Source organism: Montipora foliosa, chromosome 9, assembly GCF_036669935.1.
Source record: "Montipora foliosa isolate CH-2021 chromosome 9, ASM3666993v2, whole genome shotgun sequence".
NCBI classification, from domain to species: Eukaryota; Metazoa; Cnidaria; class Anthozoa; order Scleractinia; family Acroporidae; genus Montipora; species Montipora foliosa.
Window position 1 is genome coordinate 22,035,145 of NC_090877.1, and position 17,500 is coordinate 22,052,644.

Sequence of the window (17,500 nt, forward strand, 5' to 3'; positions counted from 1 at the left end):
ATTCCTCCTTCTAAACACACAAACTTGCAAATGTCACCCAAAGAGGTTAAAACAACATATATATATATGTATGTTGGCTTGATCTTGATCAAGGATTGCCAATGTCCGAATTTATGTTGAGAAAGCAATTAAAAGAATTAAGGATGGTGCCTACTAATTAAAGATATTTTTGCCCCAGTGTGTGATTATGCAGGAAATGTAGATCTTAACAAGTGTTATTGAAATCCAAAAAGAAAATTGGGGGTAACCACGCATTTTTCAAACATAATTCATGAATAATCTTTGTCAAAAGCTTTAAAATACAAAGCAATGTATGGCGTTCTTTCTCAAATTGAAACTTTATTATCTCTCAAAAATGCATGGTTACCCCCAATTTTCTTTTTGGATACCAAGAGTACTTACTAAGATCTACTTTTTCCGGATAGTTTTAAACCGCGCAAAAATATCCCTGTATTAGTAAGGATCACCGATAGGAAATCCGAGTATCTCAATATGCGCAGAACATGTGCGCAATAACAATAGTAGGCACCGTCCTTAAACACTTCCTTATTCTTAAACATGAACTTCCCATCAGCCTATTGCCACTTATAGATGATATTGTTATTGTTTGCTCTTCCCTTAGCAACCTGAATGAACCCTTATCCCTGTGAACGGACGTTTACCCTATTGCCAGGACAACTAATGTGGAACTGTTCTTCCTTAAGAGGGTATAGAAGATTCTCTTGCTTGCCAAAGACTGTGAGCCTTGGTTAGTTTTGTGTTAAGCCTGATTCTATGTTGCACTTAAATCAGTTAACGTATGTTTACTCCTGGTCACTCATATTCTGTATCTTGATTGTCTAGACCAGGATTTACATGTGTATTCTTTGTACTGCTTTTAAAATAAAACCTGTTGTTGTTGTTACCTTTCTTTGACTTGGTAGGAAGAGAGAGTATGTAATCTACAAGGGTTGTGTGCACAACACACCTGAACTGAAGGTTGACCAAGCAAGCAATGATTGTTTAACCCAAGAGAGAACTCTCTCAGCCAAGATGTAATGTACTGACATTTTAAGCCAGTATCTAATGGCATGCTCGGTATATTACATACTGTAACATTTTAAGCCAGTAATCAACGGCGTATTTATAGTTACAGTCGGTATATAGTTTGTTATACCGACCATACAGTAGTTAGTGTTTTAAAATGTTACAGTATATATACTGTGAAAACAACATATTAAGCCGTTATCCAAATGCCCATTTTTATTCATTTTATTGAATGAAAGTTAAATTGAGCATTTTTTAGGCTTTACAATCGACAGTATTTTATTTCCCATACAAAGTCTTATTATTATTATAATGCCTTTAAATTCTTAACGGCTATCTGAAGTGACGCGAGCTTGGGCTGACTATGCTTTCTTGGTGGAAAATTTATTGGGCCTCGAAAAAAGCCGAGTCAGCCAGCCCAGCTGTTGTCAAAGTGTGCTAGGGAGTCTTTTTTTGCCAAACAACCCCACGGGCTCCCCACAGGACGATCAATGTTTTGTAACCAGTAGCGGCGAGAAGTGGTTGTGCACGCGCAAAGAGTGCAAGATTGTGCACTCTGTTCACATGAACAGTGATAAAGCCTCGCAGTTTGAATGCGATCATGTAATGTTGGGCAAAAACCCTGAAAACTCAATTGCTGTGGCCATGTACCATCCCAACATTTCTGATTACCCGTGCAGTGATACTGTCGGAATGAAATTGTGAGAGGTTGTTTCGTCGCTACCTTCTTACACTCTTCCTGTGGTTCAAGTATCTGAGCGAGTTTTAGTGATGTGCGAGCCAGAGAGCCATGCGAGCCAAGGGGCGAGCCATGCGAGCCATGCAAGCCATGAATGCGAGTCAACATGCGAGTCACACAGTTATTGTTCAAGCTAACCGTTTTAAAATGGGTGCTTAGACTTAATAACTGTTTATCAGCGCTATTTGAAATGGGTGCTTAGACTTAAATGCAAAATTCACATGGCTCGCTGGCTCGCACATTAGGCAGACCCTATCTGAGCAGTCCTTTGCTGTGTTTGGATTTCCCACAGCAAGCAACCCACTTGGATTTTGCCATGTAAAAAAAGAGGGCGAGAGCAAGAGTGGGACTATATCTGCACCACTAAAGATTGTCGCCAGTTCTCATCAAGAGGTAAGGGTGGAAAAGTCAGAGCACACTGCCTTCACCTTCAATCGTTTACTGTTCGCTTCCTTGGAGCAGTTTTCGTCCACAGATAAATCTATGGTCTATGTATTTTACTATATAACTTGCAATTGAGGTGTGTTTGTTTTCTTTATCCAATGTCTGCCACAATGAGACTAAACCGTCTTGTTTACCACTGGAGTACCAGTGAATGCACAACCCAGAAAGCCAACAAGATTAGTCTGGTGGGACTATTTTCCTTTGGGGGAAAATTTTGTTAAGCATATATTCATGAAGATTCAAATGGCACTGCCAATGCGAAATTAAAGTTGTTCAATTGTCTCTTATAATAATTATTGTCCTTTTGCATATCAGGACTTTTTAACATTTGCGACAAACTTTTGATATCTCTGGAGGTCTTGCTTGAATTTAGAGAATATTTTAAAAGAGGGCATCCCCTTGGCAATGTGATCCTGTCAAAACTGTCAGTCCTCAGAATGAAAAGCAGAGAGGTTTGTCAGAAACTATTCTCTTTTTTAAGAACAATAATGAATTACATACAATAGCAGCTCTGATGGTATGAAGTTTTCATGCTAATTCACTATGAAATACCATCATGTATGCCAGGGTGCAAACACTGGAGAAAAGTCAATAATTTTATTTTTATCGCATAAAATTGGCTGTTCCATTTTTAATGTAACATGCCCGAAATCCATTCTTTTCTTTGTTGAAAATTTAAATTTGTATTTATTTGTCCCATGTTCAGTACCAAAATCAGTACCTAATACAATACAGCAGTGCAATGCAATACATGTTTATTCAAATCCATAGATACAAACATATACATAAATTTGGAAAGAGGAGTTTACCAATAAAACTATCCTTTCCAAACAAAATTTGAACTTTGAACAGTGTATATTGAAGACTTTCCTACCAAAGAATTATGAGCCCCACATCATATCCACGGACAAGCTGAACTTTAACTATCTGTATGTTACTTTTTATACTAGGAGAACTCTCCAACAGACAACCAGCTTGCTTATATTAAGGATCTTCTCTACAGTGGCTTTTATTGTTTTGAAATTATTAAAAAAAAGTTTGGATGATGTTGTTTGTGGGGTGTGTGATATCTGCCCTGAAATTTGTCTTGGTGATAGGAATGAGAAAACAGTCAGGTATTTGGGTCTATGTGTATAATTATTATTATTCTAGTGTTTCTATTATTATGCTGTGGAACGTACATTATGTTTCTACTGATTTATGTACACTTTTCTAAATAAGAATCTTGTTTTTCTGTATTAATTATTCTTAAATGACATTTCTGTTTTAGAATGTATTGGGGTATCAATTACAAGTTTTTAGTGTCTAGATTTGTATCACATTGCATTGTGAAGGTGCTCGCTCCCATCCCTTTTGGTTGAAATCAGGGAGGTCAAGATGCCACTTCACACGACACTTGGCCGTTTTGGCTGTTAGAAATGCATTTCTCACAGAAACATCCTGATGGAAACGAAAGTACCCCATTTTGTTGAATTAGGTTATTCCTGTAACAAGCTTACCCAAGTCAAACACCAAGCTGAATTTGTCTAAGAATTTTAGCTGTCTTACTTTTTCTCTGAAGGATTGGAAAAATTTGTATAATTTTCCTCTTTTCGTTTTTTTGCTAACAAACAATCACAAGTGCACAATTATTTGTTAATTCTGTATGAATTAATGTTATGTTTTCCTGCAAAATTTGTGTATTTTTAGATCTATTATACCAAGACAGATGAACCAAAGAAGGATGTGATCAGTCTTTCAGAATTTCTGAGCACATTGAGAACACGCTGGCTGGAACCCATTGTTTACACCAAAATAGCCAAGCCATTTTCTGTTTCTGTGGAAGAAATTCCCCCACTCATTACAACACTATTAATTTATCTTGAAAGAAAGTTTGCAACACTGAATGTGACAAAAAGAGTGTCTACCTGGAATCTGGTTCAAAACCTACAGGTAAAGTTCATGGTGACAGTGTGAGCCTGGTCCTGCTAAAACAATGATGGTATTTATGCATAATTATGTGGTGGTCCCTTTCCGAAAGCACAGCTGTCTGGTACTAAACATTGCGGCCATCCAATTTTAATTACAAAAATTAATTGTTGCAATGTAACAGAGTTATTGGTGTCCATTCCTGAATGTGTTCACTCAAGTTTCGTATCTTGTTTTGACCCTAGGTGGAAGTGGCCAGCGGCCTTCATTCGCCATTCAGCCACATACCGTATTTACCCGTGTATAATACGCACTTTTTTCTGCTAAAACAGCACCGAAAATAGAGATGCGTATTATAACGGAATCCTTTGTTTTTGACGTGTGTCCCTCACTAGCATATATAAACAAAGGCACATTGGTTTTTGATTGAAAAGTAAAAGGCTTAACCAAGAGTTAAAAATTTAGATCCACTAATAAATTAACCTTCCTGTTCAAATGAACAACTGATCAACATAGCCTTCACTTTTGAGTGATTAATTGAAACATCAAAATGGCCTGGCAAGCTTCAGATATCAGTGGGGTTAAATTATCGATGTATACACCACTGGTCTCAAGTTCAGTACTCTCCAACCCTGCCATTTCAATAGGAGATTCTTTGGTTTCGTCATCCAACCAGACTACGTCAATTCTGAGTGGTTCTCATCTCATGACCAATCCTGTACCAACTCAGGTACATAGCTATTTTTTTAGTTAACTTCAAAGCAACTTCTCCTGTCAGCCTTAATCGTGAAGGTGCCCTGTGAAAAACATACTTCTGCACATTATTATTAAATTTTTAGCATTTAGTTTACCTAAATGGTAGAAATGCTGCCGAGGGGAAGGAAGATGTTCAATGATGCTTGCGGTAATTTAACGACGGTTTGTGCGTGGAATTGAAGGGAGATTTTCATAGGTCTTGAGCAGGGATGGTACAAAATGTGGGCCCCCAACTGGACCTCCTTCTGGACCCCACTCAAGAGAAGACAGAAAGCGATAGATGGTTTTCACAGTGACGTCTTCAAATTCTAAAATCAAAATCACAAGGCCTTCTGAATGTTTAGCTGAAGGAGATTGAAGATGACCTACATAGAAATAAATCTTTTTTCAAGGTCCCAGTTCCATAACATCTTTCGTTTTGAAAATACAGTATTTTGAATTTCTAAATTGTCACCTTGTGTGAAACCACGATATAAAGCTATTTGGTTGAAAAAATGTCCATCCCTATGAATATCATATGTTTGAGACTTTCAAGTACATTAGGAGATGCGTTCATACACATGTATTTTATCTCAGTAGCGAAAAGTAAGCGAATTCATCGCAACATGAACTCCAGATGTTTTCGTTAAATACCGGCCACCATATAGGTGTATCACATGTACAAAATTGCGTGAAACGCTTCTACAAATAACTCGGAAACGATGTATTGCACAGACCTGCGAATTGGAGAGGCCATTAAAAGATTTGTTTCCACCAACATTCCGAGTTCTTGGCCTTTTTCATTGAACGACTTTGAATTTCAGTTATTTTTTGTTGTGTGACTTGAAACTATCTGCAGTTTGAAATGAAAAACAGAGTAGGCTCTAATGATCTTATCGCGCATCTTATTTCCTCTGTTCGCGCGTAACCACAATTCCTTGCGCATTTGACCACAATCCCTTGCATTTCAAAGAAAAATGTGTACTCCCAATTAGAGAGCTTCCTCATTGGTTCGCTTCAGGGTCACTCACTGTGGCAGCAATAAAGCAGTAGACAAGATAATACAATTAAGCTTATCATGAATGCCAAACAATTTTAAAATGTTTAAAGCACGTAACCCATTGAAAGACAAGATATGCATGTATTCCACTGCCTTGGTATTGCCATCAGTCTATCAATTCCAAGGTCAGTTCTTTTTGGGCCAGCACTTCTGTAACTGAACATTATTTCTTGGAATCCCCTCAGTCATGAAGTGCAAGCTGTTGTAGAACATTGTAGACCGAACTTATATTTTGAAAGGGAAAGAGGCTTAACCCCTTTTGTATTTACAGTTTTTGATTTATTTCTAGGAATAAACCCTTGATATCTTCTTAATTTTCATGTCATTTGTAGCAGCCGTCAACGTCCAACTCCTTTTCATCTCTAAAGTCTATAGCAGCGCAAGCAGTGGCCACGGCTGGGTTAAGTAATCCAGTCCCAGCTCCAACAGACTACAGTTCAGGAAGTAGAGGTATGTAAATTCTTCCACCTCTGTTAATCATTCCTAGCAGGTCATAGACCCTTTGCATAAATGGCGCCCAAATTTGAGTAACAATACTTGATACATCCTTAGCCTCACATTCATGAGAAAAATCCTTTGTCTTAAAACATAAACAAGGTTAAGGATGTATCAAGTATTGTTATTAAAATTTGGGCGCCATTTATGCAAAAAGGGTCTATGAATTTCCCAAAGGAAGTTTTTCTTCACCATTTTATTGCTTTTGGGCACAGAGGTTCAATCTTGTCCACAGAGTCTGTTTGTCTTTTGGTCAGTAACAAGAACACGGACTCTGGCCACAGGCACAGTCGCCACAGTCTCGGTATTGGTTTTATGTTGTAACTGTTGAAAACCGCTATTATTTCAAATTTCTGAGAATGCGCAGAAGAGCCGGAAGTTCGGGATTCACGCACTTCCTGCTTTGGCACGTTCACGGACTCTGGGGACAGACGTCATACAATGGAAAGTGCATGGAGAACTCTGATTTCTTAATCTGAATTTTTTTAAAACTTGCTGTTGATATGCTGTTGGCATTATCCCATGAAGGAGAAAGTGGCCCGAACAATCGTCCTTCCTTGCAGTCTTAAGGCTTAGTTACGATGAGCACAGTTCAAAGAGAGGTCTGCAAGAAGTAATGATGTCAAGTGCCACTGGCAGCAGCTACAGGGTCCCTGATTCATTTGAATGAACCCTGAACGCAGCACCAAAGCGAGAAGTTAGTAGGTGGGAGTATATTTTGATGATGGAGGAAAATCGAAATACCCTGAAAAGAACCCTCACGTCAGGTTGTTGTAGATTGGAACTCTTCCCACATGCGATTGCAAGGGTGTTGGGGGGGGGGGGGGGGGGGGGGTTTGCTTATCTTGTTGTCTACCTGTACCCCCAGTCTAACGTCCTAGGGCATGCAACATGTGGTATTCCCAGATAGTCACCAATCCCATCACCTGGCCAATATGATTTAACCTTGGTTTACAAATTGCAGCCAGTGTTGACCATTGAAAGGAGTTGGTGGAGTATTCCAGACCATGCCACCAGCGATCTGTCTTGTTGGTCTTTCTACGCTTATGCAACTTTACTATCTAATATTGGCACATTCATTTATTATTGCAATGTTGTTGGGAACTGCTTAAGGCCCAATGCAATTAAAGGACTCTCTTCTCTTTTTTTCTTAATAATTCGAAATTGTGACGACCTTTCCTTAGACTTAATCTGGCACGTTTTTCACCTAATGGACTGTCATGACCTCTAAGATGTGCTGGATTAGGACCAGTTGAGTGTGTAAACGACTCATTTAGTTTCTGGTACGTTGTTTTGCGGGGTTTAATACAACTGAAGCCCGTATGGCCAAGTTAAACACGCTACGAAACCAAAGGTTACAGGACATTGCAACTCTCATGTTCAGAGTAAAGCATGGTCTATGTCCATAGTACATCTAAGTGTTATTCCAGAAAAGTAATAGCTCGTATAATCTATAGTACTCTGACTTCATAGTGACTAGATACAACACCGTGAAATAATTAAGCAATAGAGGACGTTTTCTGTGTTTCCATAGCCTCATCTAAACACGAGGAGGAGTTGGGAGAATTCAAGACAGTTATGCAAACCCGAGACGCAGTCGAGGGTTTGCATAACTGTCTAGAATTCACCCAACTCCCCCGAGTGTTTAGATAAGGCTATATGGAAACACGGAAAAAAGTCTTCTATTGCTTTTATAAAATATTTCTCAAAGATAATTCGACAAATGAAGGAAATGCTGGTTTTTTTACTTCTAGATTGATATTGATTTTCTTGATACACGCTCATATTTCCTACCAGCCAATCAAAACACGCATCTGAAAACACAACCAATCAAAATTCGTGTGATGTCACAGCCGTGTTTCCATACTGTCATCTAAACACAGCTATTGACCAATGAGATTGTGCGTACTATCCTAATTATTTTATAATTATTTATGGTAAACATAGTCCAAACTAGTCAAAACTGACGTTAAGAACGCTAATTCAGTAAGTCCGTTCAAAAATAAGATTAGGAAAACTAATTTAGAAACTCTTGTGGGAGATGATCATTGTAAGGATTGCCCTCGGTGTATGGGTTGATCAGAACAATTCATCATCATTTTTGTTCTTATTGTATGTATCGATTTTAGGGTTCGAGTAAGGATAGTGTTATGATTTTTGGTGTTTTAGGCAGAGGGAAGTGTTTTTATCATTTTTAGTAATCTATGTAGCCAGTTATAAGAAATTTGTATAGCATTTGAACTTTTAATTTTGTATTGTTTCTTAACAATTTATAATGTAGATGGGTGTCCCCAATTAGTTTACTAGTTTATGTAAAGTAGATACACATGACGCGTTAATAAAGGTTATTATTATGATCATTATCTTTACGCGAGTGAGTCTTCACCTCTTCAATTTTTCTCATTGATCCATCTCTCAAAGGCCGATTGCCCTCTGTTTGATTTTTGGTGAACTGTTATATCAAAGCTTGCATAGCTTGCATTACAAATTAGCAGTCTTACACTTTAAGGAACACGCTTTCTTTCCGTTTTTTTAGTCGTGGCACTTAAAAACAAAGATAAGTATTTTGCAGAAAGTGAGTAAGAATTGCCCTCTTACGGTTTAAATTTGTATTTGTGTATGTATTTTTGCAGCGTTGCTGGGGTCAAGCAGTAGTCAGACAACAGATGAGAACAAGGTGGTACAAGAGACCAACACGGCACATCTCCAGCCTCTCCTAGGCGTGGCACCGTTAGGTCCTGTACCTCTGAACAAGGAAAGATGTTATCAGTTGGCTATGCTGGAGGCAGCCTACCATCATCTACCCCTTCCTGCAGACTCCGAAAAAGTCAGGTGTGATCATTAACTACACTAGTTTCCTATTAGGTGGAACTTATTGCTCATGCTACTCGAATGAAATAGGGGTTCATGTATCTGCAAGGTAGCTGTGGACCTTTCCCCCAAACGAGTTATTTTTTTATTCCACTAAGAAAAGATGAAACATTTCCTTTCATCCCTTATACAACGTTCAACTTGATAGACAAGGACAACTCAAGCAATTTTGTGTCAGACCGTTCCTTTCTCGTATGTTGCATGTAATTCCTTCTTAAGTGATGACAGATGTGTTAAGATTTTTTTTTCACTACTGTGCGGGATGGAGGTCGTGGGTTTGATCCGTGGAGGAGCACTGTTAACCGAAGGCCCGTTCCTCTACCGCTGTTGTTGATCATGTGAGAAGTTAACCCAAACACTGCTCACGGAGTGTAGGGTGCGGAGTTACCGGTGTAGTGTGGTCTATGTTTGTCAGCTTTGGTCGGTCTGCCTGGTTTAGCTGGAAGGGCCTATAAGCGAATCAGAACACCAAAACAAAAACATAAACCAGAATCTCAGGGCCTGGTTGTTCAAAAGCAGATTAAGGCTAATCCCAGATTAAAAATTAACCAAGGAGTTTATTTCTCTATGCCCAAATGCTGTTCAACGCTGAGTTTGGGCAAAACTTTACATTAAAAGAAATCAATCTTGAAAAGCAAAAATAAACAAAATAGACTTTCACCAAAAAGTTAAAAACGTGAAACAAATGTTTACGCTAATCCTGGATTAAGTTAATCAGCTTTTGATCAACCGGGCCCAGGCTATTTGCCGGGTGCAGGTTAATCGTCTAGTAATGTATAATGTATAATGTAATGTAATATTTCTGAAACAAATTTTAAGAACATTTCGAGGCATATTTCTCACTAAGCACCCTGTAAATAAGAACACTTGATCCGCCTGAAACCCGAAATCATAGGTTATCATTCGATCGATTTTGTCCTTCCTTTTCATTGGCTGAGAGCCCACCACGTGACCTGCAAATAACTGACTACAAATAAGTGTTTTGCTGCAAATAATATCTGCTCATGCGCAGTTGACATCACGCTCTTGTGAGAAAAATGCCAGATCGGTTCCCCGAGCTGTCAGAGAATGATTTGACATCTTTAGTAGATCGAAAGAAACAGTGAAAATACTAAGAAAGGAACCAAAAGTTGCATTTAACGTATTTAGAGAGTATCTCAAGGAAAAGAAGGTAGACGAAGAGTCACTCGTGATGCGTACTTGGGGTCTTATGCTTAGCTTAACTCCATTCAGCCCTTACAGAATTTGGTACTACGGTCTCACTTTTACCATGCGTGATTGGTTCAAAATTTGCCATAACAATGCAGCAGTGTGAAATGAGTTCCTTAAGTATGCTTCAAATTTCAGACCTGTTCAGAATTTTACATCGATGACTTGCCACTAAAATTTTCTCTTAATCATTTTTGCACAGTTTAGACAACTCTTGCTGCACGCTACATCATCTCTATCAGCTATTTACCAGTAACAGAAGCACTAGATTGGCTAAGAAACAAGCATGGCACTGTCATACATTCATATGATCTTATAAATGATCAAAAGAATGCTGAAATTCAACTAGAATTCTAAGATGAATCATCACTAGATGAGGCGTTCAATGAACAAGTACTCTCTCAGAGCTTGGTGCAAATCCCCACACTACTGGAAATCAGTCCATCACCAGTAACAATGTATAAACAGCCAAGAGAAATATCTGATGACCAATTACGTCGATCAGTTACATGTAGATCATTACATAATAAAAAACGCAACCTAAAGCTTACAACAGGGTGCTTTCATGGACTAGAAATAAAATGAAAACCTCAACAGTCTGAAGTCACAAAATGTTGAACAGTTTTATTTGTTTATAACTGGAGGTGGTGGTGCTGGGAAAAGCCATTTGATTAAAACACTTTACCACACTGTAGTAAAAAAAACCTATAGACATGCTCCAATGAATCCTGAGATTCCAACAGTGTTACTAGCAGCATCTACTGGAGTAGCAGTAATAAACATTGATGGTACACACAGCATAGCAGCAATACCTAAAAATACAGGTGATGATGTGGAGGAAAATCCAGGTCCTACAATGTTTGACATCATTGATCCAACAACCACTGTGTCCGCTGACTCTAGTCAAGGAATGAATGAAGCAACCTTTGGTGTGAATGCTGGAAGCAATGTGTAGCAATGTCACATACTGCTATGATATACCACCAAATACAAGATATTAGTTTGTGGGCTAATTCTACTTTGAACAATATTTTGGTTATTGGAAATAATCTATACAGTTCTATAACATGTTCTGTGCAAACAAATGACTATTTGCTGATAACTGATGTTCCAGACATGGTTTCAATATTTGATAAAGTGTATTCATTACAATACACACCCTTTTAATAAGTCTAATATATGCCGTTTTCCGCTAATGACGTCAAACTCTCATGCTTTAAAATTTATTCAGAAATGTACAAAGGCTCAAAAAAAGAAAAGAAATCAGAAAAGTTTTAGGCCTTTGTACATTTCTAAATAAAATTTGAAAGCAAGAGTTCGACGTCATTAGCGGAAAACGGCATATATTAGACTTATTAAAAAGGGTGTATAGTGAGTCATTTACTGGAAGTTTGTTCATGACATCAAACATTGGTCCATATATGTCTCTAGAAATTCACTTCTAGGAGTATTTTCAAACTCTCAACGGAATTACAATTGTTGTTTGTTTTAACTAATGGCATTAATACACTATATTGCAATAAATACACTCTATCAAATATTGAAACCATGTCTGGAACATCAGTTAACAGCAAATAGTCATTTGTTCGCACAGAACATCTTATAGAACTGTATAGATTATTTCCAATAACCAAAATATTGTTCAAAGTAGAATTAGTCCACAAACTAAATACTCTTGTATTTGATGGTATAATACCAGGAAGTGACATTGCTACACATTACTTTACCAGCATTCACACCAAAGATTGTTTCACTTCCTTGACTAGAGTCAGCGGACACAGTGGTTGTTGGATCAATGATATCAAATATATTGTAGGACCTGGATTTTCCTCCACATCATTTGCTTGCCTTATAAGCAATGGGATATAAACATTGTAGCACATCATTTGTGCAAACCAAAACATCACCTCATTACACGACTTGTAATGTCCAACAACTTGTTTTAATGTTGGCAAGTAAAACACATTTAAGTAAAACATCATAAGCATCGTATTCCAAAATCGCCCTCGCGCACACCTGAAAATGCATCCTTGACTTTCACAAAATTGTTGTGACAGCCGATCCTTGACCGGTATTGTTCGATTGTTGTTCCCATGCTGGCGGCTAGTAGCAGACAACAGTAAGAAGAGTACGAAATACTATTCTTTGAGAGTGCAAAACTCTTATTCAATGCCACTATTTTTTAGAGTACAATAACTCTTTCAGTTTGGGATGTAACCCCACACCGACATTTCAAGCCGATAAAATACTGGTTTGTGATAGCTTGTGAGATACTTGTGAGGTATGTGGTGCGCGCAACGGATTTCGAGCCAATGAATGTGGGCTTGCGAAAGCGTCTTAGCTTCAGTGCAATCCGCACTAAACACAAGCCGAGTCTAAATATGTTGGCTTGCGAGAGTAAACAACTCCCGTATCGATTCCACTCAGCGACGTCACCTGGATGAATAAAAAAGAACAAACAACAGGCAGGCTAGGATAGTTAATTTTCGAAATGAAAGAAAGAAAACCAATCTGAAACAGCACGACAGATCAATTTTGAAACACAAATAACTTACCTTACAACTAATTTGCGACGGAAAAACTCTTCAAATTTTTCCCAAAACAGGGAAAACGACCGCAGATTTATTTGCAAACAACGAACGCTAGAAGCAATGGCCGACACTTGAAAACAATGACCTCGCAATTACTAGTACCACATACTAGGGAGCTTTAGCAACGACGACTGGAACGGCAACGAGAACGTCATATTATAAAAAACATAAGTTCACGTTATTGCGATCACTTAACGACTATTTCAACCTTTTAATAAGACAAAGGTGTGGGCAGTCCCCTCAGGAATGAAACCGTTAGTAGCGGCCCTTAATTTAGGGGAGAAAAATGAGAATTTATCTCCAAGTGCTGACGTTCTCATAACACCTCAAACTTGGTTATTTTCACGTTGTTGCTTTGCTGACGACGGCAAAGAAATGGACAAAAAACGAAAAAAAGCACGTGCAGGGCGTGCAAAGCTATTGTTTTTTTGCCCACGGAAATATGCAAATTTGTAACGTTCTCTCGTTGCCGTCGCCGTTGTCGTTGCTAAAGCTCCCTACTGACAAGATTTGCACTCTGACTTAGGGGTCTTTATGCCATAACTGCATAAGACCCCAAAAAAAACAACTCGGTGATCGAATGATAAAACAATTATTATGACCTCGGTTATCGCAAAATATGGTGAGTTTGTCAGTGTCCTCGCAGATCATTATTTTCCTAAGCCTTCGACTTCGGCAAAATAATTGATTGCTCAACACTGACAAATCACGATATTTTGCTCAACCTCGTACCCATAATTTCTAACAGATTGTAATGAATATTACTTTTCTACTGATTCATGTACACTTTTCTAAATAAGAATCTTGTTTTTCTGTATGAATTATTCTCTTAAATGACATTTCTGTTTTAGAATGTATTGGGGTACTCAATTACAAGTTTTTTGGTGTCTAGATTTGTATCACATTGCATTGTGAAGGTGCTCGCTCCCATCCCTTTGGTTGAAGTCAGCGAGGTCAAGATGCCACTTTACACGACACTTGGCCGTTTTGGCTGTTAAAAATGCATTTCTCACAGAAACATCCTGATGGAAACGAAAGTACCCCATTTTTGTTGAATTAGTTTATTCCTGTAACAAGCTTACCCCAAGTCAAAACACCAAGCTGAATTTGTCTAAGAATTTTAGCTGTCTTACTTTTTCTCTGAAGGATTGGAAAAATTTGTATATTTTTCCTCTTTTTTTTTTTTTTGCTAACAAACAATCACAAGTGCACAATTATTTGTTAATTCTGTATGAATTAATGTTATGTTTTCCTGCACAAATTTGTGTATTTTAGATCTATTATACCAAGACAGATGAACCAAAGAAGGATATGATCAGTCTTTCAGAATTTCTGAGCACATTGAGAACACGCTGGCTGGAACCCATTGTTTACACCAAAATAGCCAAGCCATTTTCTGTTTCTGTGGAAGAAATTCCCCCACTCATTCCACACACTATTAATTTATCTTGAAAGAAAGTTTGCAACACTGAATGTGACAAAAAGAGTGTCTACCTGGAATCTGGTTCAAAACCTACAGGTAAAGTTCATGGTGACAGTGGTGAGCCTGGTCCTGCTAAAACAATGATGGTATTTATGCATAATTATGTGGTGGTCCCTTTCCGAAAGCACAGCTGTCGGTACTAAACATTGCGGCCATCCAATTTTAATTACAAAAATTAATTGTTGCAAATGTAACAGTTTTATTCAGTGTTCCATTCCTGAATGTGTTCACTCAAGTTTCGTATCTTGTTTTGACCCTAGGTGGAAGTGGCCAGCGGCCTTCATTCGCCATTCAGCCACATACCGTATTTAACCCGTGTATAATACGCACTTTTTTCTGCTAAACAGCACCGAAAATTGAGATGCGTATTATAACGGAATCCTTTGTTTTTGACGTGTGTCCCTCACTAGCATATAAACAAAGGCACATTGGTTTTTGATTGAAAAGTAAAAGGCTTAACCAAGAGTTAAAAATTTAGATCCACTAATAAATTAAACCTTCCTGTTCAAATGAACAAACTGATCAACATAGCCTTCACTTTTGAGTGATTAATTGAAACATCAAAATGGCCACGCAAGCTTCAGATATCAGTGGCGTTAAAATTATCGATGTATACACCACTGGTCTCAAGTTCAGTACTCTCCAACCCTGCTATTTCAATAGGAGATTCTTTGGTTTCGTCATCCAACCAGACTACGTCAATTCTGAGTGGTTCTCATCACATGACCAATCCCTGTACCAACTCAGGTACATAGCTATTTTTTAGTTAACTTCAAAGCAACTTCTCCTGTCAGCCTTAATCGTGAAGGTGCACATTATTATTTTTTTAGCATTTAGTTTACCTAAATGGTAGAAATGCTGCCGATAGGGAGGAAGATGTTCAATTATGCTTGCGGTAATTTAACGACGGTTTGTGCGTGGAATTGAAGGGAGATTTTCATAGGTCTTAAGCAGGGACGGTACAAAACGTGGGCCCCCAACTGGACCTCCTTCTGGACCCCACTCGAGAGAAGACAGAAAGCGATAGATGGTTTTCACAGTGACGTCTTCAAATTCTAAAATCTAAAAATCGCAAGGCCCTTCTGAATGTTTAGCTGAAGGAGATTGAAGATGACCTAGATAGAAATAAATCTTTTTTCAAGGTCCCAGTTCCATAACGTCTTTCGTTTCGAAAATACAGTATTTTGAATTTCTAAATTGTCACCTTGTGTGAAACCACGATATAAAGCTATTTGGTTGAAAAAATGTCCATCCCTATGAATCTCATGATGTTTGAGCCTTTTTAGTACATTAGGAGATGAGTTCTATTTGATCTCAGTTGCGAAAAAGTAAGCGACTTCAGCGCAACGTGAAACTCCAGATGTTTTTCGTTGAATACCGGCCACCGTATTGGTGTACTCACAGTATCAATAATTGCGTGAATAGCTTCTGCAAACTCCTCACTAAATATCTTCTTAATTTCATGTCAGTTTGTAGCAGCCTTCAACGTCCAACTCCTTTTCATCTCTAAAGTCTATAGCATCGCAACGCAGTGGCCACGGGCTGGGTTAAGTAATCCATCCCAGCTACAACAGACTACAGTTCAGGAAGTAGAGGTCATGTAAAATTCTTTCCAACTACTGTTAATTCATTCCTAGCAGGTCATGACCCTTTGCATAATGGCGCCCAAATTTGAATAACACATACTTGATACATCCTTAGCCTACATTCACTATTCCTTCTTAAGTGTTGACGAGATGTGTTAAAATTTTTTTTTTCACTGCCACTACTGTGCGGGATGGAGGTCGTGGGTTTGACCCTGTAGGAGCACTAATAAACGAAGGCCCGTTCCTCTACCGCTGTTGTTGATCATGTGAGAAGTTAACCCAAACACTGCTCACGGAGAGTAGGGTGCGGAGATTACGGTGTAGTGTGGTCTATGTTTGTTAGCCTTTGGGTCGGCCTGCCTGGTTTAGGCTGGAAGGGCCTATAAGCGAATCAGAACAGCAAAACAAAAACGTAAACCAGAATCTCAGGGCCTGGTTTGTTCAAAAGCAGATTAAGGCTAATCCCAGATTAAAAATTAACCAAGGAGTTTATTTCTCTATAGTCCCAAATGCTGTTCAACGTCCTGAGCTTGGGCAAAACTTTACATTAAAAGACAATCAATCTTGAAAAAGGCAAAAATAACACAAATGACTTTCCCACCAAAAAAAGTTGAAACGTGAAAACAATGTTGGTACGCTAATCCTGGATTAAGTTAATCAGCTTTTGATCAACCGGGCCCAGGCTATTTGCCGGGTGCAGGTTAATCCTCTAGTAATGTATAATGTATAATGTATAATATTTCTGTCTGAAACAAATTTTAAGAACATTTCGAGGCAGATTTCTCACTAAGCACCCTGTAAATAAGAACTTGATCCGCCTGAAACCCGAAATCATAGGTTATCATTCGATCGATTTTGTCCTTCCTTTTCATTGGCCGAGAGCCCACCAGGTGACCTGCAAATAACTGCCTACAAATAAGTGTTTTGCTGCAAATAATATTCTGCTCATGCGCAGTTGACATCACGCTCTTGTGAGAAAATGGGAGATCGGTTCCCCGAGCTGTCAGAGAATGATTCGACATCTTTAGTAGATCGAAAGAACAGTGAGAATACTAAGAAAGGAACAAAAGTTGCACTCAACGTATTTAGAGAGTATCTCAAGGAAAGAAAGGTAGACGAAGAGTCACTCGTGTCATCGACGCGAAGGACAAGTTGGCGAATTCATATGTACTAAAGAGATTTTATGCTGAAGCCAGAAAAGAAAAATGGCGAGCTTTACACCAAAGCTTCACTTGTCGGGATACGCTTTGAAAACTGTGAAATTCTTCAGCTTTGTTGATGCCTAGTGTTATTGAACGTTTGACTGTTAAGTACAGTTTGAAGTCTACAAATATAATTATGGTGATAAGGAAA

The 17,500-nt window shown here is 38.4% G+C and overlaps 1 protein-coding gene and 1 long non-coding RNA gene across 3 annotated transcripts in view; both read left to right on the top strand.

Moving 5' to 3' along the window:
* LOC137970025 (uncharacterized) overlaps window positions 1-1,039 on the top strand; it is a 14,193-nt gene extending 13,154 nt beyond the window's left edge. Inside the window, exons 3-4 of one of the 2 annotated variants that reach the window (XR_011116757.1) lie at window positions 623-748; window positions 924-1,039. This is a non-coding gene — a long non-coding RNA (uncharacterized lncRNA). The other variant, XR_011116756.1, reaches the window with a different exon arrangement.
* A 1,280-nt stretch (window positions 1,040-2,319) lies between these two features.
* LOC137971568 (CCR4-NOT transcription complex subunit 3-like) overlaps window positions 2,320-17,500 on the top strand; it is an 18,989-nt gene continuing 3,808 nt past the window's right edge. Inside the window, exons 1-4 of the mRNA XM_068818374.1 lie at window positions 2,320-2,394; window positions 3,899-4,141; window positions 6,245-6,362; window positions 9,041-9,239. Of these exons, the coding sequence (XP_068674475.1) occupies window positions 2,320-2,394; window positions 3,899-4,141; window positions 6,245-6,362; window positions 9,041-9,239 (635 nt within the window). The remainder of the gene's footprint in view (window positions 2,395-3,898; window positions 4,142-6,244; window positions 6,363-9,040; window positions 9,240-17,500) is intronic.